Consider the following 27,803-nt stretch of genomic DNA (forward strand, 5'->3'; position numbering starts at 1 on the left):
AGATAGAACTCTAAATACTTAGAGAAGTATCTTCAAGCTAGTTTAATAATAATATACACACGAGACCCCACTAAGAGATGAAGAACGAGGAGATAAAAGCAAGAATTAAATATAACAAGATCAACGGGGTCAAGACCCAGCTGTCTTCCTTCGGCCCCAAGCGCCATTTCGGCATGCAAAGGGGACCCAAGGCAAGTAATGATAACAGCACGCAAACGTAAGGGACGCCCAGCACGAATCTCACAGGAACCCTCAATCAATTACCTGTCGATGTGAATAGTCAAGATAACAAAGGCAGTGGATCATGAGCTCTATAGCTTGAAGATCGTCGTCTGGCGTCGTCGTCTAGCGAGAACTGGCTAATATGATATGTTTTTTATCTTATAGGTTCCAGGAGCAGAACAATATAGGTCTTCCCAGTCTACTATCCACCACATACGACCATACCTAGTGGAAAATACGGGATCCCGTCCGCTCTCCCAGAGTCAAGCCGCTAAGGGGCTGATTAGTAGTTGGGTCGGTGACGACCAGCGAATACCGGCTGTTATATGTTTTTTATACTTTTTACTAGTATAAAAGCCCGAGTATTTTTGGGTAAAGTTGTTTCTTTAAAGGTATATTGAGGCGAGTAGGTTTTTTTATACACTTGATCATCCTTGTTCTATAATCCCCCTGGTATGGTATTTAAATCCAAACGCTATCAGCTGCTCGTACACGACCTATCCGTGTAGAGCAACCTGTAAGGCTGAAAAAGGTCTATTGCTGTGAGGCCTATTTCTGCGAGCCCTGCCTGGTGCTTCGAGGGCTTGTTTTCCCTCGCGGATTAGGGCACACACAGTTTAGCTGATGACGATACGTCTAAAAGGAAGGTTAAAGCAGGGCGGGGGTATAGAAGGAGGGCGATACGGATAGAGGTGTGGAAAATGAGAGACTCGGTGAGATAGCTTAAAAATGCCGAGGCATAACTTCTATCTTTGGCTGTTTAGGAAAGAGTACTATTTTCTAACCTGACCGGCGATTGGTCTATTCGAGTCGTTCTGATCCGAAATTCGCTGGGGAATATTAGAATAAGAGCTTTTGAAAAGGAAAGAAGATGTATTTATAATATCTAAATAGGAAGCCTAATGTTATTATAATAGAGGTAAGAACAAAGGAAGCATATACTCTCCGACTAAGAAACTCTAAAGAGCCCTCATGCTTAGTATTATAAGTGATATCAAAAGGCTACCGGCAGCCCCCGGAACCGAAGCCATTGAGGACATCAGAGACAGCCCTTGTAATCAGAGACACTAGAGGCAGGCCTCGTATAAAATATACTCTTCTTTATACTATAGTTGTCTATTTAAGCTATGCCGCTCTGTATTATTATTAATCACACGGTTTAATGGGTTATATAGGCGTTAATAGTAACTATAGGGGTAAGAAAAGCTGCTATATATGGTAGCTTCACCTTTTAATAAGCCTACGGCGGGCTTTAAAAAGGGAATATAAAGCATAATCGACGGGCTATTCGGATGTTTTAAGATTTAGAGAAAAAATTTCATATAAGCACTAAACTTATCGTAGGAAGTAGTAGTATCTGAAGAGCTTGCGAAGAAGTTAATGGATAAGTTGATTTGCAGCGCCCCTCGATCACCTTTCTTTCCTGGAACCCTAAAGGGTTCGATCCATTCTCCCGTCATCGGATATTGAGCTTGGACTCCCAAAGTATTGGCGGTCCTAGCTGATCAACCCTTTGTACTGGAGGCTATTGCTGCTCATGGGGATGGGAACCGGACCGCTAACCTCGGCTGAGTCATAGGTGGTTGCGAGATCCATGCATGCCAGCGGGACACTGTCCACGTTTACCGCTATATGACTGATGAGTTTGTGTCTGAATATCCACTTCCTTGGAGGCACTTACTTCCTTCATCGATGTTGTTGATTTGGATGGACACTCCATTGTTTCTCTGGACGTTGATCTGCTGCGTACACTGGTCGATAGACTCCTGAAACACTCCAGGTGGCAGATGACAACCCTCCAGTTTATTGAAGTCTACCTCACACTTCACACGATTTTTAGTGGGATTGGGACACTATTTGGCAGAAAGGATCGCACCACCGCCGAAAACCCTGGCGGCAATGCCTCGCACAATTCCGCTGACGACGGCTAGTGGTGCCATTGCCGGGCACACCTGGAGAAAGCCGGCAGCGGCGGCGAGAGAGACAAGGTTTAATTTTTAATGAAAAAAAAAACCCCTTTTTTTCTGGTATTGGATGGATTGTTTGAGATACAGGACAACTGGCTTGACTTTTAGAATAGAATGTTGATTAGTGGGATTGTACGACTACGAGGTGAAAGAGCGGCCGTTATACTCTGTAATGCCCCAATGAGAGCAGGCTACCTTATCCGGCATCCGGACTTTTAATTGACTTTCCTTTCTTTTTCAAAGGACGATAAATTCCTAGTGGATATCAAGGGAGCTTTTGGGAGATAGACTTGGCGCTGCAAGTAACAACCCACATCTCCTATGCAAGCAGAAAATCGCACTCCATCAGCATAGCGCAAGAATTAGTCGGGTTTTGGGGACAATTTTGGCACCGTCTAGTGGTCATACCCTATGGAAACGTTGGGAAGCTACTCGCCGAGAAGTATCTTGGCCTTCGACCTGGATCGATGCCCTATAAATTAGTCGTAGCCTAGCCCATTTTTGCACTCTTAGGCATAAGACATACGGCGGCAGTGTGTCACTTAGGAGATTGCTGCTACGATACTGGCACTTGGATACTTGGTGGTTCTTGTTGACCTTTGTGGTAAGCGTAGCGGAAAGTTTTATCTACTTTGTTTTCCCAGCAGCCGACCCGTTTGATGCTCCTTCTCGGAAGCTTTCTCTTTGAGGGCGATGGGACTACGCGCAAATTCATCGGTTTTTCTTAGGTCTTCCGCATAGCTATTATCTTCTGTGGTAAAGATATATTATCTGTGACAAAAGTATCAGCAAAGCAATAGGCTTAACGCTTTATCCATAAAGACGTACGTCCAGTCATACGACATGCCATCTTCACTGCCGGGAGGGAAAGCATGTCTGGACAACCCGATAGACCTATAATTTTATAGATATATATATTAGCATTAAGCAGAGTATAATAACCTCTATCATATAAGAATAGCTTACCATAGGTAGCTCATAGGTCGGAAACTAGAGGGTGGCAATATCTCCGACTCCAACGTAGCTCCAGTGGTTCTAAAGAAGAATGATATCTCCTCACTGGAACCAGGGTTCTATAATCTCGAAGACCACCATGACTAACAGTGCTAGGCCATTGCTTGCTAAGACGAGGGCTTTCCACGTCATAAAGATAAGTACCGCCGGTTGAAGCGTTTAGAGGACTCGGTGTGTCATACGTTATATCAATAAAGTCATGTTCACACGGGTTGACTAGATCGTCTCTGGCTCAAGTACTGTTCAGTTATGCGCGAGCGAGGGCGGGCTTATGGCAGATAAGGCTATTAGGCTTGGGACGGGTAGAATCACGAGATCATTTGCCTAGGTACAGTCAGGAGCTCTAAGTCTTGCCCTGAATACCACAAGAACAAACCGTTACCCAACGTGTAGTCAGCACCGGCCCGCTTGCGTGAAACTCGCGAGCCACCTCTATCCATACTGGGCACACAGAAATTCCTATGACTCTTATGTATCCCACCAACAATACTTTTCACAAACTCTCTGCTCTCGGTATGAGCGACATCGCGACAATCTTTCCCATGTCGCAGTTTGGGACCTTGAGTCCCCAATTAAACTTGCAACTCCGTCCACTATTTCTACTTATTTTTAGTTATGGCCCCCATCGACGTTGCCCGTGTCGTAATCCTTCTTGCTTAGGTAGGGTAAAGTACTTGCGGAGACTCAGATTCAGCCACCCCTCCCTGATTCCCACCAGGTAAATATAGATAGCGCTGATGGGCTGGTATTGTACCTGTAGATCTTATATGTACATGTAACCCAGCGACCAACGCTAGGCACGGACCCATGCTCGCACTGACGCTTTTGGAGCGACAGCCTCGTGTAAATTGTAATACTTATACCTATTACTTAAGACAAGTTTTTATTTTATTTTACCAATGAACAGTGCTTAACCGACAGAAGCACATCCATTTTCGGATTTTTAGCAGCGGACAAATTTATATTTGACACTGACAAGTATCTACGCCAAGCTTTAAAGGGGGATATAAAGTACTAATACTGGCCCACGTCATCGGGCGCAATAGACACCATGTGCTGTACACTTATGTATGCATTACCTGTACCTACGACTTGAGTAATTATGGAGTACGATATTCGTATTATTATTCTAGTATATATAACGCTTACGCCGTGGTGGAGAACTACGTCACAAAGTTCTTATCCTTGCCCCCCCCCCCCCCCCCCCACCCCCCCCCCACTTTCTTCAAGTCTCAATGGAACAGGCATTGTTGTTCTCCTCCCAACTCTTTCATGATAGCCGGCTTTATCTGTAATTGAACTCATCTCTATCGCATGAGACACCATGTTTCCAGAACTCACAGCGCTGAAACAACCCATTGCTATTCGCAAGGAGCACATCGTGGATAGGAGCACCACGTTTCGCGTCCAGCAGCACGGCAAAGGTCTATCCAGCGGAAAGTTTACTGTTTTCGACCCAGAAACCGCTGCCGGCGAAGACGATGTTCCCGGTACCAAAGGAGCTTCTGCGGAGAAGCGACCGCCTCAGTCGTTAATGTACGTCGACGGCAAGTACGTATCTCTCGAGGAGAAACGTGCGTTCTACGATGCCTCCGGCCTACCGCTCTTCGACGTCTCCCACCGTACAGCAGGCGTCACATGGTACGTCGAACTGCCCGGTGGCAATGGGACTCCAATTGCACGTATCGAGCCGCGCTTCAGCATGCTCAAGGATGAGCTCGACGTGCACGTCAAGAACGCGGCTGCCAATGGCGAGGAGGTAACCCTACACGCCCGGGGTCAGGATATCTGGAAGCAGCGCACCAACGTCTATCTCGACAACAAAGTCGTCATGACTGCCAAGCGGACCGATAAACTATCTGTGTATGTGCCTGGCAAAAAACTTGAGTGGGCGGTTGATATCGCGGCGGGAATGGATATATCGCTTGCATCCGTCATCGTGGTAGTCTTGGCTGCAAACATGTACGACAGCAGCATGCAATCATCCGGCACGTCTTGAGACATGACTTTAGCAGCCGTCACTTATGCGCAAATCTGGCCAGCTAGCTATTAGTACCTGCATAGCACCTTGGATGTTTTTGATTCTATTCCGTGATAGGTGGAACCTGGCAATACAACCCCTTCTTGATGTGGGACCTCGCACATATCACGATACCTGGCGGAATTCCTACCCGCCTGGAGCAACCTACACTTATAGACCCCATGACACAATGGCCAGTTCAACACCTACCTACTGTCTTACCCGAGGTAGCCAGTAACAGCCACACGCGTTACGTGGTAAGCAGAGAGCTACTGCTCTAGCATACTTACTCGGCGAAGCCGTTTCTCAGAGACGGTTAAGAAGCGCAAATAGGGACTATAAAGAGTACTAGGATCTTTCCTATTTAGCACCTAGACGATCCCAATTATATTAGATTCAATGTGAAGGATATTTATCCCTACCCCCAGGTGCACGCCGTGTCAACCTTCACCGCTTCAGCCCGAATCAGGCGCTCGTGCCCCGAACTCCTCACCGCCACCTTGACAGGAAACGGTTCGCCGACCTTGAAGGCGTTCAACACCTCGTCATCAAAGTCACCCGCTGCAGTGATGTCGAAGCAGTAGATCAGGCGCGAGAATACGATGAACAATTCCTTCTGCGCCAGCTTGTACCCCACGCACGACCTCCTGCCGCCGCTGAAGGCGAACTGCCAGAGATCCTGCTCAACACCGCTGCCTCGCTCCGTGGAATTGCCCAGCCAGCGCTCGGGGAGGAACTCGGCAGGCCTATCATGGCTGTCTGAGCAGACGGGGATGGAGTTGGTGAGGAACTCGGTGCCTGCCGGGAACCTGTAGCCCTCAAACTCCATGTCCTCGACGAGCACCCGCTGCGGGATCAGAGGCACCGTGGGCCGCCATCTAAGGACTTCTTTGACAACTGCACACATGTATGGAAGATTGGGCAGGTCGTCCAGACTTGGTAGACGCTCGGCGTCGGCACCGCATATGCGGTCAATCTCCTCGCGGGCCTTCTGCACGACCCCGGGGTAGGCGAGGCATGCCATGACAAAGGCGTTCATAGTCATGCGCGGGTTGTCGGCACCGGCGGTGATGGCCAGGATTGTATCGTACATGGCCTCATTCTCGGTAGCGGGATACGTTTTGAGAATGGTATCGCGCATGAAGGAGGGCTCGTCACCACTTGCCAGCTTCTTCATCCCGGCCCACCAGTCCTTGTAAGTGCGGTAGTGATACTGCCCCATCTCGTCCCAATGCGGGCGCCACCGCTGGAGAGGCCTGGGGAGCCAGGTCAACTGGGGGAAGAACTCGACGAAGCAGCTGTTGATTGATGTCAGGAAGGTCGAGGTGACATTCTGTAGGTCACGGAGCTCTGCTCTCGACTTTTGGAGCGGGCCGTTGGTGATGATCTTGTACATGACAGCCACAGAATAGCGGTAGTGGTGATCATACCACGACCCGGGCTCGTCGAGGTATGCTCGGAGGAGCCCGAGACTTTCGACCTCGGCGAGATGGCCGTAATTCTTGGAGCTAGCGCCCATCATGAGCTGGTGGTGTAGACGCCGGCATTTCCTCCAAGCGGCCGTCTTTTTCAGGAAGTTTCTGCTGTTGCGACTGACGAGGCCCCCAGCAACAGGGAAGTACGGCCTCTCATGCGTGAGTGCCGCTCTCTTGGCTATGATCTCATTGACCACGCGCCCGGTGTTGAGAAGAACCCACGTCTTGGTGCCCATGCTAAGGGTTGTCATCTCACCATAGCGAGCCTGTTTGACAAGCTGTGGTAGCTTCATCAGCAAAGGAACCTGTGTACATATATATATATATGTATGCAGAAGCTCACCCATGGAATCATAGTCCCCCCGTTACGTGCTCGGAGCCAGTCCATCAGGTTGCCAACAATGGGGGCCCCTTTGGGCCCAGGGGGCATTTGGTAGGTTTTGCTCGAGAACAAGCGCCGTTTGTGAGGAGGAAGGATAGCAAGAAGCAGAATATACGAAGTGATCAAAGCCAGTCCAACCAAGACGGCCGGTGGCGAGCTTAGGGGGGGCATCTTCTCAACAGCCCTTTGTTCAACCGTATGACCGATAAAGGCAGAGGAGTACAGCCTGGGTGAGGCCACTGAGGATAGAGAAGATTAACCTATTGGGCTAGGGCGGACAGTACCAAGCGGATATAGATTAGGTCAACGTACGCATCAGCTGAGGGATGCAGTGGTGCAAGACAAAACCAGATGGGTCTAGGCGCCATGTTTTAACATACATGTACTATAGTACTCCGTATTACGGAGGGCGAAGCAGGCGTTAGACATGGCTGAACTGCCGGCTGATAGCATGCGGCAATCTGCATGCCGGCCAGACCGACTATTAGACTGTTGACGTTCCACTCGCCCGGCGGCCCATCCGCATATCATTTATTAATACTACATACATGGAGGAGAGCCAGGGGTGAGCAGCCAACTTGCACACGAAAAGATCCGTGCATGTTTCGTACATTACATGCAGCCGCAGGGCCCTTCCCGGCGGAATTGGCTGATGAACCTGGACCCTTGCAGTAACGCGGGAGGACAGATACCTGATTATTGCTGTAAGGAGTATAGCTACTCCGTAGCAGTGTATAACATCCATGCATCATAGCCAGATTCAATGGCGATTCCTGCCCGGATCTTCACCAACTACATGTACCTAGTCAACCCACTGCCAACTCAGCCGCCCCGCATGCGATGCTTGGGGCGAGGCTATTGGGGCAGGCCATTGGATGGATAGGATGGCATCGTCATACAAGACTCAACCAACTGCATATCATCTACATACACCGTAGGTAGTAGTCGGTCTGGCGTGGGGGCCGGGCTCCGACTGTGTAAGAATTACGAGCATATGGCTCATTATAAGAATACTGGCATACGTCTATGTCTTGACTAGGCCAGTCTCCATCCTATGATTTCTATGGTTTCCATGATTTTTCCATTGACAGGGACGAAGGTAGTTTGCTGCTGCAGTAAGCAATGACAATGGCGTCCACGACATCGACCAAATCCAAAGCCAAGCTCATGACCGCAACCAACATGAGCGTGGCAGGCCCTATTGAGGACAAAGATATCAACTTCTTCCCGCGCCTCCCGCCATACTCTGATCCCAAAACGGGCATCTTGTCCAAGCTCCCAAAGTCATGGATCCCTTACGCCCAACTGATGCGCATTGACCGGCCTGGCGGGCTCTACGCCTTCTACTTCCCCTACCTGATCGGGCTCATGTATGCCGCTTGCATATCGCCCGAGGCACCGGAGCCACTGGAGCTCCTTCGCCTGGCCGCCATCCTCCTCCCCTTCAACGTCCTCCTCCGCGGCGCGGCCTGCACCTGGAACGACAACCTCGACCAGCGCTTCGACAGACGCGTCGAGCGCTGCCGTCACCGCCCCATCGCCCGCGGCGCCGTGTCCACGACCCAGGGCCACGTATTCACGCTCGGGCAGCTGGCGGTCGGCTACGCGGTCCTGGAGCACTCCTTCCCGGGGCCCTGCAGGCCGCACATGGGCGTCGCCGTGGTGCTCTTCTTCGTCTACGCGCTCATGAAGCGCGTCACCTTCTACCCGCAGGTGGTCCTGGGGTTCCCCTTCGCCTGGGCGCTCCTCTTCTGCGTCGCGGCGCTGGGCATGGACCCCCTGGCCGCGGGCCGCGCCGCGCCCACGCTGGCCCTGTTCGGCGCCAACGTGCTGTGGACCGTCACGTACGACACCATCTACGCGCACCAGGACGTGGCCGACGACGAGAAAGCCGGCGTCAAGGGCATGGCCCTGCGCTTCCGGGACAGCACCAAGACCCTGGCGACGATCCTGTCCGCCTTCCAGGTGGGCCTTCTGTGGTTGTGCGGCGTGTCGGCCGGGTTCGGCCCAGTGTACCAGGCTGGCACCGTCGGTGGCGTCGCGGCGGCGATGGGCTACTACATCTGGGACGTGGACCTGAAGAGCCCCGAGAGCTGCGGGAACTGGTTCCGGGACCAGTTCTGGGTCGTGGGGGCAGGATTCATGGCCGGGCTCACGGGCGAGTATGCTCAGCGACTACTAGCGAACGAGTGACGCAGAGCTCGTGCTCCCGTGTGCGACTCCACTCGGTGGAGAACTTGTTTAAGATGGGCGCGAAGAAAGAGGGTAGCATCAGCAACGGCGGGGGGGCCGGACAGGGGGTTGGAACGGAAGCCTGGTTGGCTCCTTTGTCTTTATGCAATGCTGGGTTCATGTCCTAGTAATATCGCGCGACGTGCGTTGTATATACGCAGGAGTGAGTACTACCCTATATGTTAGCTACCTACAGGTGCGTACGGAGTATCCGTAGTACCTAACTAGTACTATTTACCAACTAGTATGTAACTAGGATCGGACTTGAAGATCATGACCCGTTGTAGGAAGGGCAAGCACAGAAAGTCCATATGGGGCAGGAGATTCGGCATGTCGAGCGTTCGTTCCATCCTCTAGCCCCCACACCACATCATGTCATTTTCACCGTTGGATGTTTCATGCATCAAACTCAAATCAAATGCCAAACTCGGCAGGCCTGGAGTATTATTTATATCATTGGAAGCCTGGAGGTGGCGCTAGCCCAGGCCCTACAGGCTGCAGGCTGCAGATGCTCAGGCGCTTCTGTTCAATGACACCTCGGTCGTCACGTTGATCCCACGGCCGCTCAATCTCCCGTCTTCCCTATCCGTGTATCCCGGGCCCCCCGCCGCTGCCATCTCGTACCCAGCCATGCGATCGTCGACGTCATTGAGGGGGATGAAGTCGTCGTGGGTCAACGTCATACTGCGGCCATGCCCGGTCCAACCACCTCCGCCACCACCTCCGCCACCACCATCCTTCTTCCTATGGCTCAGGCGGGCTGATCGCCCCGAGCGGCCTGTGCCGCTGTCCGACTTCTGGCGCGACGTGCTCTTGATGCCTGGTACAAAGCGCTGCACCAGTGGCCAGAGCGCGGGCAAGCAGGCGCAGATGAGGATGGCCCCCGGCTCGGCTATTGTCCACGATACGAGCTCGATCGACGCCCACGGCTTGTCGGATAGGGCGTTGAGCTGCCAGAAGCGATACATGCGGATGAAGGAGGCAACGCAGCCACTGCGGACGCCTGTTAGAAGAGACCCGGCAGCCTTTGCGACGAGGAAAATAAAAGGACATACAAGGAGCCGAGCAGGAAGACGCCGCTCAGGGCGAGCTTCTGGCGCCAGCCGATCCTCAGGTCCCAGACCACGGGCACCGGGAGCAGCAGCATGAGGACGTCGTGGATCAGGTTGGGCACGCTGACCCAGCGGTAGTAGGCGAGCTGGTCGATGCACCAGCCGCCGTCGATCGACTTGTCCCATTGGAACGCAACGGGCTGGCACTGGGCGACGGCGACGACAACCTCGCTGACACCCCACATCCAGATGTAGACGACCAGGGCCCAGGTCGTGTAGCGGAACCAGCGGCGGATGCCGAATAGCCGTAGGTAGAGGAGGAGGACGGATGTCTTGCCCATGGGGATGACCCAGCCGTATATGACCTCGAGTACGAATAGCACCTTGGCCCACGCTATGAGTCGCTTGGGGTCGTACTTGAGCACGTAGGCTTCATGGCGGCCCACGCCACCATATGCGACACCTGCCAGATCGCAACGCCGTTGTCAGCGGGAAGGAGTTGCGAGACCCAGATGCCGTGGTTGTCCGCTTACCGCAGAGGGCATTGGCACAGTGGGCCATCATCAGGACCCAGGTAGGGATCAAGACATAGTCCTCGAGGGAGACGGGGCACTTGGAGACGCGGCGCGCGTAGAAGCGCAGGACCAGCGCTACGGTGCACATGACGATGAAGACGACGGAGCATGCGATGACGCGGTCGCCGCCATAGGCGTGCAGGCCGCCCTCGAGCGCCGACTCATCGACTGACCCGTCGGATCTGAGGCTGTGGTGGGAGGGCATGTTGGGGGGTTCTGCCCTGCGTCCCAGGTTGCGCCGGGAACATTGAGGTGAACAAAGTGCACATGTGATCACGACAATGGCTTGTGATATCTCTCCGAGAGAAGATGTAGATGAGATGCAGAGGGGATGCAGAAAGGACCAGACGCAGAGAGGGCGCAGATGGGGGCAGTATTACTATGTAAATGGTCGAATGCGACCACCTATTATTAGCCCGGCGTCCATACATCTTGGCATGTACGGAGTACTACGGGATATATATGTACAGCTTGGGGCGTGAGACAGCGATACAGTGAGACGGCGAGTCAAGCGAGATAGCTACGCAGGTAGGCAGTGAGACACTGAGACTCGTCCGATGGAAGTTGGAGGAGCACTGCCAAGCGTCGTCTATTCCGCAGATTACATGGTACATACATCACACCTTCTGCCTACACGTCCTCGATGGCAACCTCTTCCTCTCATGCATACATAGTGCATGGTGGCACGCATGTACCCGGTCTCTACATAGTAGGAGCTTGCTGCAGGCTAGTGGCGGTAGGATCAGTAGGGTGGCATCGGGAGGGATGCAATCCCTGAAGCCCCGAACCCCCCCTCTGCATGGTGGCTTCGTAGATCGCATCCTGCCGTGCTCATAGTGCTCGTAGTGCTCATGCTCGCGCAGCAGTGTGGAGCCTCGCTGCACGTCTTGTTGGCTGGTGGCCATCGTCCGCAGTTCCGTACATCTAGATGCACGGCACAGTGTGTGATGATGGCATCCTCCGATCCTCTTGGAGGCGCGGCTCGGCCTCGTGCTTGGGCCCCCACCTGCCAGCCGGCGATACTACGAATACTACGAGCACTGCGAGCAATCGTACTATGTAATGCATTCAGTACTCATCAATCTGGAACCTTGACGGCCATCCTTCACGGAACCGCCCGTGTACAGACCCCTAGACACTGAGCAGATGTAGACGGCGGGGACGACGCAGCCTGTAGTAGGGCAACACATGCCGTTGGGCTAGGCCTCAGGTCCTCAACTGCTGCCAACAAGTGGAAGCTGTTGGTTCAACGTTCAGTGCTTCCCCGAGATAACGCATATCGAGGCTGTTGTTCATGCAGTCTGCGGTATTTCCCGGGGATACAGTTATTACAATCATGGTGCTCATGAGGCCCGATTGTCGTACGTCCTTCCATCGGATGCCGTCGCCCCCGATCGACTGTCTTCCTCCTCCTCCTCCTCCTCCACAACCTCAGATTCCCCTGTTTCCCTGTTCCCCTGTTTCCCTGTTTCCCTGCTCCCCTGCTCTCCCACTCCAAGTTGGGTCCCTACTTTGCTTGACAAGTCGGCGCCAAATTGCCTTCTGAGCTTGACGACCGCCCGTTGACAATGGCAACTCTCCCAACTCCTCCAGACATCGGCGGGCGCCTGCTCCCGTCTCTCGTCGATGAGATTGCAAGCACTGATCCAGACCGCATCTTCTACTCTGTTGCAAAGACCAGAAACCCGGCCGACGGGTTCTATGATGTCTCCGCCCGGGCATTTGCTCGAGCCGTGGACCGTTTCGCCTGGCACATTGAGAGGAACTTGGGCCGAGGACTTGGCTTCCCGACAATAACCTACATGGGACCCCAAGATGTCGTCTATGCCATCGCCATACTTGCCTCCATCAAGACCGGGTACAGGCTCCTGCTAAACTCCCCTCGCAACACCCTCGAGGCACACCTCTCGCTCTTTGAAAAGACAGAATGCCACACGTTTCTGCTCCCCCCCAACTTCCCCCTGCCCGTCATCCAGCAGATCTTGGCCGCGCGCCAGATGAAGGTCCTTGAAATCCCTGGTGCCCAGCACTGGCTCGAGGACGGACCGCATGACCCGTATCCGTATACCAAGACATTCGCTGAGGCCAGATCCGAGCCCTTTGTCGCCCTGCACACCTCGGGCTCAACGGGCCTGCCGAAACCAATCACCCAGGTCCACGCGACTCACTCGCCACTGGATGCCTTCACGGCCCTTCCCTCGCTCGGGATGAAGAAGACCTACCCGGCAATGTGCGCAGGCACGCGCGTGTACCTCACTTTTCCACTCTTCCACTGTGCCGGAGTCTCCATGCTCCTCCCAGCCTCCATCTATGCTGGCTTCACCGTTGTCCTAGGCCCGTTCCCGCCTTCGGCTGATATCGTCAATGCTGTCCACGTCCACGGCAATGTACAGCAAAGCTGCCTTGCGCCCATGACACTGATGGACCTTGTTAAAAGTGGCGAGCACCTTGAGAACCTAGGACGCTTGACGCAGATCACCTACGGAGGAGGGCCCTGTCCGCCAGCCGTAGGCGACCTCGTCAGCTCCAAGACTCGGCTGCTCAACTGCATCGGCACGACGGAATGCGGAGTGCTACCTATCCAGCTGTGCGACCCAGAGGACTGGCCGTACATGAGCGTGAGCCCGATGCTTGGGCATGAATACCGCCACGTCTCGGAGGACCTGTATGAGCAGGTCATTGTACGAGACCCAAAGCTCGACGGGTACCAGGGTATCTTTGCCACCTTCCCGGACCTGACTGAGTGGCCTATGAGGGATCTGTACTCCAAGCATCCGACCAAGGACGTATGGCTATATAGGGGGAGGTCTGATGATATAATTGTCTTCTCTAATGGCGAAAAGCTGAACCCTAACGAGATGGAGAGCACCATCATGGCCCATCATGCTGTCAGCGCAGCCCTCATTGCTGGCCTTGGCCGGTTCCAATCGAGTCTCCTGGTGGAGGCCGTGCAGCCCCCTACGGACAAGGCGGCGGAACAGGAGCTACTCGAGGCCATCTGGCCTTCTGTGGAGGCCGCCAATAAGATGAGCCCCTCACACGGGCGCATCCATCGCAACATGGTCATCTTCACATCCCCTGGGAAGCCCATGCTCCGAGCTGGTAAGGGTACCGTTCAGCGCCAGTTGACCGTGGACTTGTATGGGCCGGAGCTGGACGCACTCTACGAGGCAAGCAACGACCTCGCTGGCAACCTCAAGGACGGCTCCTCTCATGTCGCAGACGGGGGGCCAGTGAGCAGCTCGGGCAGCATTCGAGATGCTGTCAGGAACATTGTTGCCACGTCAACGGACATCGATGTCAGCCACCTTAGTCACGACACTGATCTCTTTGAGCTAGGGCTGGACTCTCTCCAGGTAACAGTAATAACGCGCAGGATAAACGAGCTTCTATCGCAGTACGGAAATCCGGCACCCGCAGACACCAGGACCGTATACTCAAACCCTAGCCTGGGGTCTTTGGCGGCATCTGTATCGGCGCTTGCCGAGGGCAAATCCTCCCCTGGAAGCACGGAGACGGACGAGCAGAAGATGCAGAAGCTTACCGATCTCTACACTGCAAACCTGCCTCTTTCAGCAAGACAGGCGCAGCCGATACCCTCGGATCGCCTCGTTGTCCTGCTGACTGGCTCGACCGGCACCGTTGGCGCGTACGTCCTCGATGCCCTTCTCCGTGACCCCCGTGTCCACTACATCTACTGCCTCAACCGCGGCCCAGGAAGCCTCGAGCGCCAGCAAAAGTCCCAGGCCGGCAAGGGGCTCCAGCCCCTCACGGATAAGGTGCAGTGTCTTGACGCGGATTTCTCGAGGCCGTATTTCGGCCTCTCGACGCAGCAATACATGGTGCTTCTAAACGAAGTCACGACAGTCATCCACAACGCCTGGCAGGTCGACTTCAACCTATCCGTCGACTCCTTCGCGACCCAGATCGCAGCCTCGAGGAGGCTGGTTGACTTCTCGGCGCTCTCCAGGTTCGGCGCGCGGCTGTCCTTTGTCTCCAGCGTCAGTGCCGTCGCCGGGCTCGCCAGCACCGGCCACATCCCAGAGCAGGTCCACGAGGACTGGGGGACCCCGCAGGCCATAGGATACGGGCAGGCCAAGTTCGTCACGGAGCGTCTCCTCGACACCGCGGCCAAGGAGGCGGGCGTCCCTGCCATCATCCTGCGGCTGGGCCAGGTCGCGGGGCCGACCACGGAGACAGGTGTCTGGCCCAAGCAGGAGTGGCTCCCTAGCCTGATCGCAAGCTCAAAGTACCTGGGGAAGCTCCCGGAGTCGCTCGGCCAGATGGAGGTGGTGGACTGGGTGCCAGTTGACATAGTTGGCAAAAGTATCGTCGAGCTCACGCTTGCCTCCGGTGGCGCACACAACACTGGCTGTGCAATCTACCACTTGGCAAACCCGACGCGCACCACCTGGAAAGAATTGACGCCCGCGGTAACGCGTTCTCTCGACCGCGTCGGGGGAGTTGCGGTGGTGCCCCTGGAGACCTGGGTCCAGGAGCTGCGGGATAGTGCATCCGGGGTTGAGCATATCGCTCAGAATCCAGCCATCAAGATCCTTGATTTCTTCCAAGGCCTGGTGAGCAAGCGGGAAGAGCCAGTCTTATTGGATACCACGAGGACTGCCAGTGTATTGCCAGCACTGGGATCCATTGGGCCTATTCAAGAGAAACTGGTAGAGAATTGGATGAAACAGTGGGGTTTTTAGATTGATCCATAGTCCTCTGGGTAGCCCAATATCAGTGCCAATCTGTTTAATGGCTGACCGGGTGGGGATCTAGTAAAGACATGTATTGTACAAAGGAGGGTTAATGAGTTAACTAGGCAAGGAAATCATAGCAATCAATTCTAAATAATCAGACATAATGTGAGAGTTCGGCTCTGTGTCGTTGACTCGTTATCTCCGAGTCAGATCTTTTACCGGAATTTATAGGAACACCACTCGTTCGTGGGTAGGCCAAATTAGTGTAGAAATGTAACCAGAAGGCCAAGGATGAGCTGGAGAGGTCGTTCTTCTTCTGATGACGTGTCAGCATGTAGAAGTTGCTGGGCCTTCTCGGTATACAGTAGAAAGCCGTAGAATTTTCGATGAGCAAACCTCAACCACTGATTTCCCCAACCCACATCATAACCGTATTTTGCTAATCAATCATTCTGCTCCCAGGTTGGCCCACTGTACCTTTGGTGATAGCCCCATCGTGGGTCATATAGGAGCCGTCTACTACTGGAAGAGTCTTTATGAGACCGGGGCATCTTGTCTGAATGAGTGTGTTTGATCCCCCGTCATGGCTCATGGCATTATCGGTAGAAATCCCCTTAACCCTGACCCACATATCCGAAAGCATGTTTGAGAGATCATCTAGAAGATCTTCAAGACGCTGAAGAAGCCCAAGCCCCGAGTCCCGGTGAATCAATCCCTCTGGATCCAATGCCATCGACGAATATACACAACCGGATATCCAGCGACAGTACCGTTACCAAAATGTATTCCAAGTGCGAAACAGCCCAGTCGGTGTCGGAGGCTTTACCCGAAGTGTCCGGATCTTTCCCAATGACTTGACGGCATTCTGGTGCTGCACCAGCGGGCTACTCGGCGGCGTTGCGAAGTACCCTGCAATCTGAAATCGAACTTAACCACGCCCTGGCCAGAAATTCGGTCTCTATGTCATTTTTGTAAGCACTGACGATTTTCTCTAATCTCTCTAAATAGCACCTACGATAATTTCAAATCTACTTTTCCATATGTCAATGCCAAACTTTTGCTCTTGATTTGGCTGTGATAAATCCAGCTTTATCCCCTAGGTTGTATTGACGCTTTATGGCACTTCTTCGTAATGTTTAACAGGCGTTTTTGGGGTGTCTTTACCTCTTTAAGTACTTATCGAACCTCCTGTGAAAGGTGATGCCGTGAAACCTCGATCTATCCGGACGAGCCAACTCATAAGGCCATAGAATATCATAACAAAGGCAGATCAGGGATTATAGACAGGCGTTAACAAGGGGGGTAACGACGCCCTAGGCGTAGCAGCATTTAAAATTAAACATCAAGGACGAGAAACAAAATTGCGTGTATATGACGCCAGGACACATAAAACTACCAATTATAGGTCGAAACATACGGAGAATCGCAGTGCCCAGGGTTTATGATCTGAATCATTCCCATCAACTAACACATACGACCATACCTAGTGGAAAATACGGGATCCCGTCCGCTCTCCCAGAGTCAAGCCGCTAAGGGGCTGATTAGTAGTTGGGTCGGTGACGACCAGCGAATACCGGCTGTTGTATGTTTTTTATCTTTTTATTATTATGGGGTGAGAATCGCATGATATAACTCTTATTAAATGTCTAACCTACCACATACGACCATACCCAGTGGAAAATACGGGATCCCGTCCGCTCTCCCAGAGTCAAGCCGCTGAGGGGCTGATTAGTAGTTGGGTCGGTGACGACCAGCGAATACCGGCTGTTGTATGTTTTTTTATCCTTATTGATTTTTTTTGCCCCCTTATCATGCAGTAGTAGGTAGAATTAATGGTATTACCTATTTAAGTCGGGTACGCTATAGGTGTTCTTGCCCTAATAGCATTTAATAACCCAAGTCCATACCTTTGCCTAGTATCTATTCAGCGAGATGAATACCTATTGGTTACATTATTAATCTATCTATAAGCTTGTCCCCCAGTAGCAAGACGTATATTTTAGCATGGAAGGAGATACCCGATTAAGCTGGGTTCTTGGGTTATTGACATACTATCGGGGTAAGCATAAATGTTACATAGCGCGGATATACTGTATAGCTCTGCTGAGAAACACTACCTCGCCTCGTAAATAAGTAGTTGTCTATGAATATGAATCGAGGTAATGTTCATCTTTCTGCAAATACTAGTCATGAAGCGAACATCTTATACATACATAATAGGCATGAAAGGTGCTAGCTATCTCGGCAAGGCTCGGATTCCTCGTATTACTCGGCTTCAGCGTCTTGCTTATACGTATTTGCTGTATTACTGATTCTTACCTAGTCGACTCTTGGGGTCTTGGCTCCCCCACAACAACTGCATATGCATAGGGTTCAGACTTGGTCTGGACCAACCCTGAACCCTAGGACACCAATACGCGCATGATCAGGTAGGGCTGTGTAGGGCTGCAAGGAACAGCCCCATTGGAACTCGGATCACCGGCAACTTCAGCTTTCCATATCAGTGGGCTGTGCTCCCCCACCGTTTGCCAAATCGGCCTTGTCGACGCAAGAAATCACTGTCAACAGTGGAAATCAGCCTTCACCGCTTCTGCCGCCAGGCAGTTTTGTATCGTGTTCAGCTTCTTGGCACCATCTGCACCCGACTAAGACGGCGAGTAATTGACCCGTGGACTATGCAAATGTCATCCATGGTATGAGAATGGTCTAAGTGGAGATGGCTATATAAACCTCAACGGCTTCTGTCGGAGTCATCATGTCTTGATCTATATTCGTCAGCAATCCAACTCTGATTCCAGCTCATTTCGGCTTGTGACTCGTAAGTGGTCAACGGCAATCCTATTACTCTTTGCCTACGTATATCTGACAGAACTAATAGCCCCCGCCTGAAGATTCCATTCAAGTTGTCAAACTCGAAGCAACAACCATGAAGATCAGCGCCGTCTTTTATGTGGCAGCCGCCATGGCTCCCCTCGCCGATGCTACTTGCAACTACCAAAGCACGGGGTTTCTCCAGAAAAAGTGGCGACTCAGCACGTACAAGTCCAAGAACTGCATCAACAAGACAGGTGACTGGAGCAAGAGCGGCTTTGGCGTCAAATGCGTCAACATCCCCAACAACACTCGTTCATTCATCTTCTCCGTCGGCTCGGGCTATGGCGTGGGACAGCAATGCAGTATCTTCTTCAAGACGACGGACAAATGCGGGGGCGACACAGTGGGCAGGTCAAACGGCAAGTGGAAGAAATCATCTCTCTCTGCCAAGGGCAAGAAGATGAAGAGCGCCTATGTCCAATGCACCAAGCTCCTCAAGAGAGATGGCGAGGACGGAGACGTCGAATATGAGGACGAGGAAGACGAGTATGGGGTCGAAGATGTGGGTGACTACTTGCAGGACAGGGCCTTTATCCTGGGCGATGACGACGAGTGGTATGAGGAGCTTCCTGACGGAACACTTGTTAAGGCTGAGGAGGCGGCGGAGGACCTGGAGTATGTTGATGTGCCCGAGACCATTGAAGCCGAGGCTTAGCTAGTTCTCTTCTCTATCACACAGGGAGCTATGACGCAAGGAATGAATTCTAGACTAGTAGATCAATTTTATGCCCAATATGCCTTCTTGCCATACCAATCCCTCTCCGATAGGCCCCTATCGCGTTCTATCCACAAAATGTTATAACCAATCTCTAATTCAATGGCAGAATACGCAATTCCCAAGACGGCTACGACTTGAATGGGTAGTCTGTACTTCGTTCGGGGCTAGGAACCCCGTCTCGCATGCTCCGAGTACTCCTACTTTCCAGCTCTCTTATCGTCGACAAAAGAATTTTGTTAGTACCAGGTTTATCCTCTACAATTTAAAATTTGGTCTGTCCGTGCTTGGAGTATTTGAGAAATGGCTTCGATGTCTTGGAAGTTGGAGCGGCGCCCCCTCCTCTTTATTAGGCAAGGCTATAAACTTCCAAGGGACTGACCTGTCTCCCATGTACCACCACTTCACAAGTGGCTGTAGTATAGTGTACCTACTCTTCACATATATACGTTTCAATTTAATACAGCCTTCCCAAGCTGCCCAGGACCAAGTCGGTAGTACCAACTGTTGTTCCAAAACAGGCTGACTACATGTGTTACCTGTGCTGTCTCTCCAGGGGACTCGAGAGTGCCCAGATTGGTTACGATATAGCTGGGATTGAAGATGACCTTCTGGAAGTAGGCCTGATAGCCTCGTCAGCCGAGTAGAAATACACATTTGGGAATGGGCTTTATGTATCAGTAATACTTTTATGCTTGAAGAGTAATACTCTATTGACATCATAACCAGAGTCACCAACGTCTTTCGCCTGTGTCTGTAAAATCTCCAGGAGCCTGCGTATGGGATTCTGAAAAAGGGGCTGAGACGAATATTCTTCTGAGGAGACACCATGTATCGAGTCAAGATAGTCCAGCCTATTTTAAGCAGAATAAAAAGGCTTTTGGCTCGTTCCCAAAAAAAAAAAAAAAAGGTCTCTTCTAGTCTAGGTCGGCGTAGCTCCTGGGCCAGATCACGAAGATGCGAGAGAACTCCAACGAACCAGGAGTGTTTCTCGAACAGCCTTGGTTCTCAGACGTCAGGCCGACCAGCTGCACCTGAATGCCGCAAGGATTCCCATTTTTGTAATGAGGTGAAATTGACGGCGAGGCCTAGCACTTGCCAAGAGTGTTTTTTAATCGCACGGTATAACGCTATCCCTGAAGCTTTTCACGATCTGATAACACTATATAATATTGAAGGATTGCCTCTCCCCTCTAAATTCGAATATGTAATTTTGAAAAGTGCGATATAAAGTGGTGTCCTATTCATTATTCCTTGGGAAACCCCGCCTAAGCTGAAGTACATGTACTAGGCCTAAGTGTATGATTCATGATGCCACTCTTCCACAGGTTTCGAGTAGCAGACCCACAGCTTTTGGGGATGGTTTTGCGCCTTGAGCCACATATCCCTGAGGCTAACCTCCTCGTAACGGGCTGCGTAGAACCATGCATTTAAGCAGTGGGTTAGTACCTTGACACGACCTTGGTACTCTTCTCCGTCTGACGTCGCGTCGTTTGTTGATGAAGGCTCCCAGTCAGCATTGTATGCCCAGAGCCAGAAGATTGAGTGCGACGAGCTCCTTTCGAACCAAAGGTCCTCTGGGATAGGTTCATCGTCGGCTACAATGAATGTATTCCGCAAGATTCCAGGGGATGATATCGATTCTCTATAGGCTTTGAAATGTCTGCCACATGATAAGCACGTCATCATTCGCGGTAGGTAATCCCAAGGAACAAAGAAATCAAGTGACTTACCGTCGCAGGGCGGCGTCTTCGTCCAAATCCTCAGCAACGGGCCCAGTAGCCCATTCTTCCGTCCAGAGATTTTCCAATGTGGATCTATTCCCCCTACAATAAATGCCACTCAGGCATGCATGAAAAAGAGAGCGCTCTCCCTCGGAATGATGGGGTATCCAAGCAGTCTTATCGTTGATCGCGTCCCATACCTCGCTCCACTTGTGCCCATACTTGCGCTCAGCCCCTCTGGTTTTATAGTAGACAAACCCCCAGGGCAGCTGGGCCTCAGCAATCTGTTGAATAAAAGCCGGCGGTGCGGGAGATATTTGTTTCCAGATGGCCATGTTAGCACCACCATCCTGTAGCTCCAACCGGGCAAGGTCATCAGGCGACAGGCGCTCGAGGAAGGCGATGGCCCATTTGGCGTTCCTCCGGGCGATTTTCTCCTCTTCCGCCCTGACAATCTCTCTGGCGCGCTCAGCTGGTGTTTGAAGCTCCTCTTCCCGCAGCTGTGCTTCATATGCCTCCTGCAAATTCGTACCCTCCTCGAGATAGCGGATATCGCAGATCATAATCTTCCATGCATCCGAAAGGGCGGGCATGGGGAAATCTTCGGGGTTTGCTGCGGCTGAAATTAGATAGTCGCTAGACTCGATGGCGTTGTTGGTGAGGCGTTTGAGCATGGCGTTCTCGTCTTGACGGTAGCAGGCCCGACCAAGCAAGGCAGTTCGCAGTCCTGAAGTGCTGGGGATTTCGCAGGGGTTGGCGAGAGCCATGGCCACGAGATCTCGTCCTTCAATTAACCGGTTACGGGACCGGGTGTACGCCTCCCTTCGTCTTTGGTCGAGAGCCATGGCGCGGGCTGATAATGGTACGGCCATTGCTGCTGCCGTAATCGTAGCGTTGATATCGTCTGGAGACAATGGGGGGCAAAGAGACCATTTACGAAGCCATGTGCCAGAGCAAGAAGTTAGAACGAGGGCTGTGGTAATGATTGAGGAAAATCGATGGAGGTCGTAGGAACTTGCAAGGGAACCTTTGATCGTTGAGTGCGTTGTGAGTCGTGGGCTCGTGGCTGTTGTCCCAGATTGCCGCGGGCGGGGCCCAGCGGGATAGGAGTCGATCGTGGCTGTGGCTATTTGCTCTGGTAATACAAAAGCGAGATACTAGTGCCAGTACGTATAGGGGGAGGTGTCAGGACTGGGTCTACGAGGAGAGTGAAGGGGTATAACAAGGCAGGATAACAGTGGTATAGCGGTGGTATCACAGTTAGGGGGCATATGGTGACTGTATTGATCTCTAAAGAGCCTAAGGCCCTTCCGTAATGGGTTAGACTGGGGTATTAACATATATCTAAAAATATACCCCAGCCCACGATAGTAGGTAAATAACTCCTAGTACGAAGTATAGATATAGTATGACAATACCTACTAAAAATAAAGCCACCCATCGTCAGCCGTGCCCATCGTCCAGGTTTCCCAGAAATGTAGGGCTAATAGTAGCGAGTGCCTTGGAGGGGCATTGGGGCATGGAATCCATCTCCTCGTCGATCTGCTCGTCCCTCAAAGGCGACCAGATTTCCAACAAGATTATGATACTAAGGCGCTCCTAATATAGGCATGCACTATGTCGGCGTCGGAATATCCACGTCGATAGTATTAGAAAACTCCACCGCACTTCTGCTGAGCAACCCCAAGTTCTACTACGTTGACACTATCGTTGAAGATATCACGCAGGGGCAGGTCTTGCTCGCCGGCGGTCCTGGGACTATAAATGTCGACGACTGGGGCTTTGGCAGGGTCACCAGCGCCGATGGCAACACTTTTACGAGATGCCGCCCCAAGTACGATTATATCGGCTGCAGTCAGATTATCAACGCCAGGGACTACAGAGCACGGGGAGATGGCAAGAGCGATGACACGGCTACATGTATTCTGAACCATCTCTTTGCCGCCGCTGCCAACATGTCCGCCACTAAGCACATGTTGGCAATAGCTCGTACTCCTCGTCCTCCATGATGCCTCCAGTTATACCTGATATTATCCCACTCCCTACTATCAACTAAGGGAATCTTGAGCGATATTCTTTCCCAAGAAGATAAAGTGCAAGTCATCCCTCAAGACTCCCTTCCAATTGCCATGGTGGTCGTAAGGAAACGGCGTCGTCTCCCCCGTGGCCTGATATCCACGCTTGCCGTACCACGCAATCAGCTCTGCGCGAGTGGACACGACGTCCATCTCCATCCTCGTGGACCCCCATTCCCTGCGGGCGTATTGCTCCGCGTACGCGAGCACCTGGCTGCCCAGGCCACAACGCTGGGCACCGACGTCGACGGCCAGCATGCCAAACCACGCACCCGTCTCGCCAACCTTGCGCACGCTGCAGTGCGTCAGGAGCGCGCCATCCGGGCCGGTGCCTACCAGGACTGCACAGTCGGGCTGGGCGATCTTGGCTTCTACGCCAGAGACGCTGGTGACATCGATGCGGGCGTGGTCGGCCGAGAGGAACACCTGCGTGGTCCTGTCGTCGCGGAAGGCCGTGTTGATGAGCCGCTCCAGTGGAACGGCGTCCTCTTTGGCTGCGAGGCGGAAGTTGAGGCTGTGGGCAGCCATTGTCGTCGTGTTGGAAGAGATGTAAGTGCACCAGCGTAGATTGCTTTTTTTAAGTATCTGTTTGCCAAAATCGAGTAGGCGAGTGAGGATGTAGTTTGGCAGCTAAAGCCCAATGGACCCTCTAAATACATTCCTACTCCTCTATTTACTGCGCCCTTAAAACATGTATAAAGCAACCAGTTGGATACTTTATGTCGTAAGAAGGGCGCGGTATTGATCAATATACTGGGGCGTTTGGCGCTTAAGGCGTGTAAGATGCGCGCCTGACCTTGATGGGTGATCAGAAACCACCAGTTTTTGGCCTAGAAAGGCATGTGTCAAGACCAAAAGGGTCAATCTCTCGGGAACTCGGCTTAATTACCACCAAGATAATGGGAAGAAGCCATGGTGGTGCACGGGGCAACCGTTGGTTGCTGTTCACAAGCAGCACGATTCCATATCGGTATTAACTGTCAACGGGGGATTAATAGGTATGTACTCCGTACAGATGATAGTCAGGCAGCGCCTGTATTGCTGCTGCCTACTATCGTGCTCTCCGGCTTTGTGTTCGCAATACCCTGGCTACCCTACAGTAAGCCAAAAGACGCGTGACGCCTCGACATGCTAAGAAGTTCGATATCCTCCATAAGGTAACACTAGATGCTAAATATCCCTCAGTGTAAATCTACTCACAGTCGACAAAGGCGGTGTAGCAATATATTCTGTACTCTTTGGATGAGAGTCCATGAAAGTGGTGTTTCAATCTGGTACCCTTAGATGAAGCTCCTCTAAATTTTTCGGGCTTCCGAATTTTTTACTGGCTGGAGCTTAACCTTCTCAACTTCACTCCGACTACGTTTCATCATCCACCTCTCACCCTTCACGAAAGCACATATTCTGTGAACATTTCGAAAAAATCGACATCATTGTCTTTCAAATGAGCTCAGTCGAAGCTGGGGAACTCCCCCCTCAGAGCGCAGACGCGCCGGCGGGCTCCTCAGCGCCGTCAACAGTCGCTCCCGATGACCACCACCACCACCACCACCACCACCACCACGACGCAGAGCAACATGGAACGCAGAACGATGCCGAGGCTACCACTTTAGAGACCGACCCGGAGAAGAAGCCCCCCCCGGCTCCCATGTCCAAGAACGCGCTGAAGCGGCTCCGGAAGCAGCAGGAGTGGGAGGACGGCAAGGACGACCGCCGCAAGCGCCGCAAGGAGAAGCGTCACGAGCGCAAGGGCCGGGCGCGGGAGCGGCGCGAGGCCCTCCTGGCGCAGGGCGTCGACCGCGACGTCGTGTTCCCCCGCCGGAAGCCCGCCGTGCAGGTGCCCGTGTCGCTGGTGCTCGACTGCGACTTCGAGCCCTACATGACGGACAAGGAGCGCATCTCGCTGTCCAGCCAGGTCACGCGGTCGTACGCCGACAACCGCACCGCCAAGTTCCGCGCCCACCTGTGGGTCGCCGGCTGGCGGGGGAAGCTGCTCGACCGGTTCGAGGGCACGCTGGACAGCCAGCACCGCAACTGGAAGGGCGTCGGCTTCCACGAGGGCGACTTTGCCGAGTGCGCCCAGAGGGCGGCCGAGAAGATGAGGGGGCCCCGCGGAGGGCGCGTCGTCGAGCCGCTGCAGAGGAGCCTGGACCAGCCCGTCGCGTGGGTGCGCGACGAAAGGGACCCCATCCCGCTGCCGGACCCGGAGCCCGAACCCAGCGAGGAGTACAAGGACATTGTCTACCTGACGTCGGACTCGCCGTACACGCTGGACCGGCTGGAGCCCTACAAGACGTACGTCATCGGGGGGCTGGTGGACAAGAACCGCGAGAAGGGGCTGTGCTACCGGCGGGCGCGGGAGAAGGGGATCCGCACGGCGAGGCTGCCCATCGGTCAGTTCATGGTGATGCAGAGCCGGCAGGTCCTGGCGACGAACCACGTCGTCGAGATCATGCTCAAGTGGATCGAGTACGAGGATTGGGGCGAGGCCTTTGCGGCCGTCATCCCGAAGCGCAAGGGAGGGGTCTTGCGGAGTGGGACGCCTGGTGAGCAGACTCCAGGCGAGGGAAGCGATGCCGAGGACAGCACAGAAGCGGGGGATGAAGAGGAGACCGAGATGGATCGGGGAGAGTCCGTCTCTGCGTCACCAGATGCCGCGCAGGGGGAGACAAAGCCTGAGGTGGAGCAGCAGTCATGAGAAAGGGAAGAAAAATATACCATAAAGCATTATGCGCCGGCCGATATCCCGAGTACCCTATGTACAGCGCCAGAAGCGTCTTTCCCGCAGTGATTCATCCATCCTCAATACCATGATACGTAGATCAAAACTCCATCGAGTCCTCCTCCCGCTCTCGCTTGATGCCCGCGCCCCTCTCCTCCTTCATGACGCCATGGACGAATAGCCTGAAATTGTCAATATACGGCTTCAGGCTCGTCTTCTCCCAGTCCGATATCGACTTGGTCTTCTCATCCTGGCCGTCGCCCTCCCACGAGTCAATCTCTGCCAGGAGGCTGTGGACCGTCGGGACGCCCAGGGGGTCAAAGTCCTCCAGGTTCTTGGTGTCGATGGGCACGCACACACGCCCGGTGCCGGGGTGCACGACAAAAGGACTCTTGAGCAAGTGATTCAACTTCTTGCTGACTTCGATATCGAGGCGCGGGTACGTGTACTCGAGAACGATATCCTGCTTGGCTTCCAGGAGGGCCTTGGAGTCGAGCTTCTTGCTGGCTCCCGTCTTGGCCAGGGCATCGATGTCGGCCCACTTGGATGTCGAGGCGCGGCCAGGCGCGGCATCCCACTTGCGACGAAGCGAGTCGTTGAGGGCCTGGTCCGGGAGGAGCTGGAGGAGCTTCTCGGCTCGCTCGTCGGTGTCCCAGGGGTCTTGTGTCTCGAGGACATCTTGTTGGAAGTGCGTCTTGAGAATCTCCAGGCTTCGACTGCGATCTGTCAGCACCAACGCTCAACATGGAATTCTGCTCCCGGGGTACATACGCAAGGTGAGGGTGCAGAGGCCTCCTCACATTGACCTTCTTCCCGCTCTGCGCACCGCCCTTGATCACCTCCAGATAACCAGCAATCGCCCTCCTCTTCTGGTCATCCATAGTCCGCGCCTTTTTGTCGCAGACCCAGGCGTGGGCACCACGTCGACCCGAGTACACCCACATGATGTGGCGGAAGCCAAAGTCCTCGCGGAGGGCGAGGTCGACAACCTTGATGGCCATGGTCATGAACTGCCAGCACTTGTTGCAGATGTTGGCCTTGTCACAGCAAGTACGGATGTCATCGTAGTCTGTCAGATCGATATCGAAGCACAGCTCCTTGGCGAGGGGCTTGAAGGCGGCGTTGTTGCGCAGGGTCTTGCGGTCGCGCGGGTTGGTCGTGTAGACGGGGCCGATTTCGAAACGGGAGGGCATGAGGCGGAGGACGTCCTTGCGGAGGCTGCGTGTGGTGGGTTAGGAAACACGGAGCTTACGGAGCCTGCGTGCCTGGGGAGGAATCACGTACAGGTCTGCTGTCGCAAAGGACTGGTATCGCAGGTAGGCATCGTTTTGCAGGGTGAAGGCAAACTCTCGGTTGCCAAAGTCGTTTGTCGGCGTGGGGCTGTGGTTGAGCCACTGGAAGAGGTAGCGCCAGGGGAAGAGACGCTGGTAGAAGAGGCGCATGACCTCGGGATCGGAAGGAGGGAGCTGCGCGACCTCACTGTTGTCTTCGTTAGTTTACCATCTTAGCGGTGGTGATCGGGAGTTGACCTCACGTATTAGACACGGGTGCCAGCGGCGAGCTGGAGCCAGAAGCAGGCTGTGCGGCGGGAGCGGGCGCTGAGCTGGGGAACTCATCGTCGGAGTCGACGTCGGCGAAAAGGTCCTCCAGCTTGATGTCCTTCTTGGCGTCTTCTACCTCGGCCATGTCGGTATCGGCGTTGGCGGCCTGGGAAATGCCGTTGGGGATGGCAGTCTCATCCTCCATGGGCTCGTCCTTAACGGTGCTTGTGGAGGATTGGGACTCCATGGCTATTGAGTGCGGCATGCTCTGTAGAGACGACAATTGAGAATGGTGATGCTGCGCAATTGGCGTTGAGTTAGCACATTTGAGAGTGGTGGATCATGAGTGGGAGTGGAAGGTGGGAGAGGAGACGCGTCGAGGCGCGTTTGGCGCGTAAAGAGATTCGCTGCCCCTCCACCCTCCTCCACAGATGGGCGACAAAAAGGCTGCGACAGTCCACCAACAAGATCACCATTTCACTTTTTATTCCTTTCCCACTCTCGATTTTCCCC

The 27,803-nt window shown here is 53.4% G+C and overlaps 10 protein-coding genes across 10 annotated transcripts; 5 read left to right on the forward strand and 5 right to left on the reverse strand.

Moving 5' to 3' along the window:
- Positions 1-4,527: 4,527 nt before the first annotated feature.
- Positions 4,528-5,202, forward strand: ACO1O0_007315 (uncharacterized protein; the record flags this gene model as incomplete). Its single annotated transcript, XM_083196688.1, has 1 exon — positions 4,528-5,202. One exon carries the CDS (start codon positions 4,528-4,530, stop codon positions 5,200-5,202), a length of 675 nt encoding a protein of 224 aa, XP_083047896.1.
- A 439-nt stretch (positions 5,203-5,641) lies between these two features.
- ACO1O0_007316 (uncharacterized protein) lies at positions 5,642-7,128 on the reverse strand (the record flags this gene model as incomplete). Its single annotated transcript, XM_083196689.1, has 2 exons — positions 5,642-7,003; positions 7,042-7,128. 2 exons carry the CDS (start codon positions 7,126-7,128, stop codon positions 5,642-5,644), a joined length of 1,449 nt encoding a protein of 482 aa, XP_083047897.1.
- A 1,080-nt stretch (positions 7,129-8,208) lies between these two features.
- ACO1O0_007317 (4-hydroxybenzoate hexaprenyltransferase) lies at positions 8,209-9,273 on the forward strand (the record flags this gene model as incomplete). The annotated part of the gene is made up of 1 exon (XM_083196690.1): positions 8,209-9,273. One exon carries the CDS (start codon positions 8,209-8,211, stop codon positions 9,271-9,273), a length of 1,065 nt encoding a protein of 354 aa, XP_083047898.1.
- Positions 9,274-9,824: 551 nt separating this feature from the next.
- ACO1O0_007318 (uncharacterized protein) lies at positions 9,825-11,144 on the reverse strand (the record flags this gene model as incomplete). Its single annotated transcript, XM_083196691.1, has 3 exons — positions 9,825-10,305; positions 10,368-10,827; positions 10,898-11,144. The coding sequence occupies 3 exons, from the start codon at positions 11,142-11,144 to the stop codon at positions 9,825-9,827; spliced, it is 1,188 nt and encodes a 395-aa protein (XP_083047899.1).
- Positions 11,145-12,275: 1,131 nt separating this feature from the next.
- ACO1O0_007319 (non-ribosomal peptide synthetase) lies at positions 12,276-15,645 on the forward strand (the record flags this gene model as incomplete). The annotated part of the gene is made up of 2 exons (XM_083196692.1): positions 12,276-12,300; positions 12,533-15,645. The coding sequence occupies 2 exons, from the start codon at positions 12,276-12,278 to the stop codon at positions 15,643-15,645; spliced, it is 3,138 nt and encodes a 1,045-aa protein (XP_083047900.1).
- A 2,920-nt stretch (positions 15,646-18,565) lies between these two features.
- Positions 18,566-19,168, forward strand: ACO1O0_007320 (uncharacterized protein; the record flags this gene model as incomplete). The annotated part of the gene is made up of 1 exon (XM_083196693.1): positions 18,566-19,168. One exon carries the CDS (start codon positions 18,566-18,568, stop codon positions 19,166-19,168), a length of 603 nt encoding a protein of 200 aa, XP_083047901.1.
- A 1,789-nt stretch (positions 19,169-20,957) lies between these two features.
- On the reverse strand, positions 20,958-21,797 carry ACO1O0_007321 (uncharacterized protein; the record flags this gene model as incomplete). The annotated part of the gene is made up of 1 exon (XM_083196694.1): positions 20,958-21,797. The coding sequence occupies one exon, from the start codon at positions 21,795-21,797 to the stop codon at positions 20,958-20,960; it is 840 nt and encodes a 279-aa protein (XP_083047902.1).
- Positions 21,798-23,000: 1,203 nt separating this feature from the next.
- Positions 23,001-23,555, reverse strand: ACO1O0_007322 (GNAT family N-acetyltransferase; the record flags this gene model as incomplete). Its single annotated transcript, XM_083196695.1, has 1 exon — positions 23,001-23,555. The coding sequence occupies one exon, from the start codon at positions 23,553-23,555 to the stop codon at positions 23,001-23,003; it is 555 nt and encodes a 184-aa protein (XP_083047903.1).
- A 916-nt stretch (positions 23,556-24,471) lies between these two features.
- TRM10 (tRNA (guanine(9)-N(1))-methyltransferase) lies at positions 24,472-25,725 on the forward strand (the record flags this gene model as incomplete). Its single annotated transcript, XM_083196696.1, has 2 exons — positions 24,472-24,546; positions 24,616-25,725. 2 exons carry the CDS (start codon positions 24,472-24,474, stop codon positions 25,723-25,725), a joined length of 1,185 nt encoding a protein of 394 aa, XP_083047904.1.
- A 124-nt stretch (positions 25,726-25,849) lies between these two features.
- PRI1 (DNA primase subunit PRI1) lies at positions 25,850-27,537 on the reverse strand (the record flags this gene model as incomplete). Its single annotated transcript, XM_083196697.1, has 4 exons — positions 25,850-26,465; positions 26,521-26,967; positions 27,034-27,228; positions 27,284-27,537. The coding sequence occupies 4 exons, from the start codon at positions 27,535-27,537 to the stop codon at positions 25,850-25,852; spliced, it is 1,512 nt and encodes a 503-aa protein (XP_083047905.1).
- Positions 27,538-27,803: the final 266 nt, after the last annotated feature.

The sequence above is a fragment of the Amphichorda felina genome (genome assembly GCF_050947745.1).
Source record: "Amphichorda felina strain 45539 chromosome Unknown scaffold_7, whole genome shotgun sequence".
In the NCBI taxonomy this organism is placed as follows: Eukaryota; Fungi; Ascomycota; class Sordariomycetes; order Hypocreales; family Bionectriaceae; genus Amphichorda; species Amphichorda felina.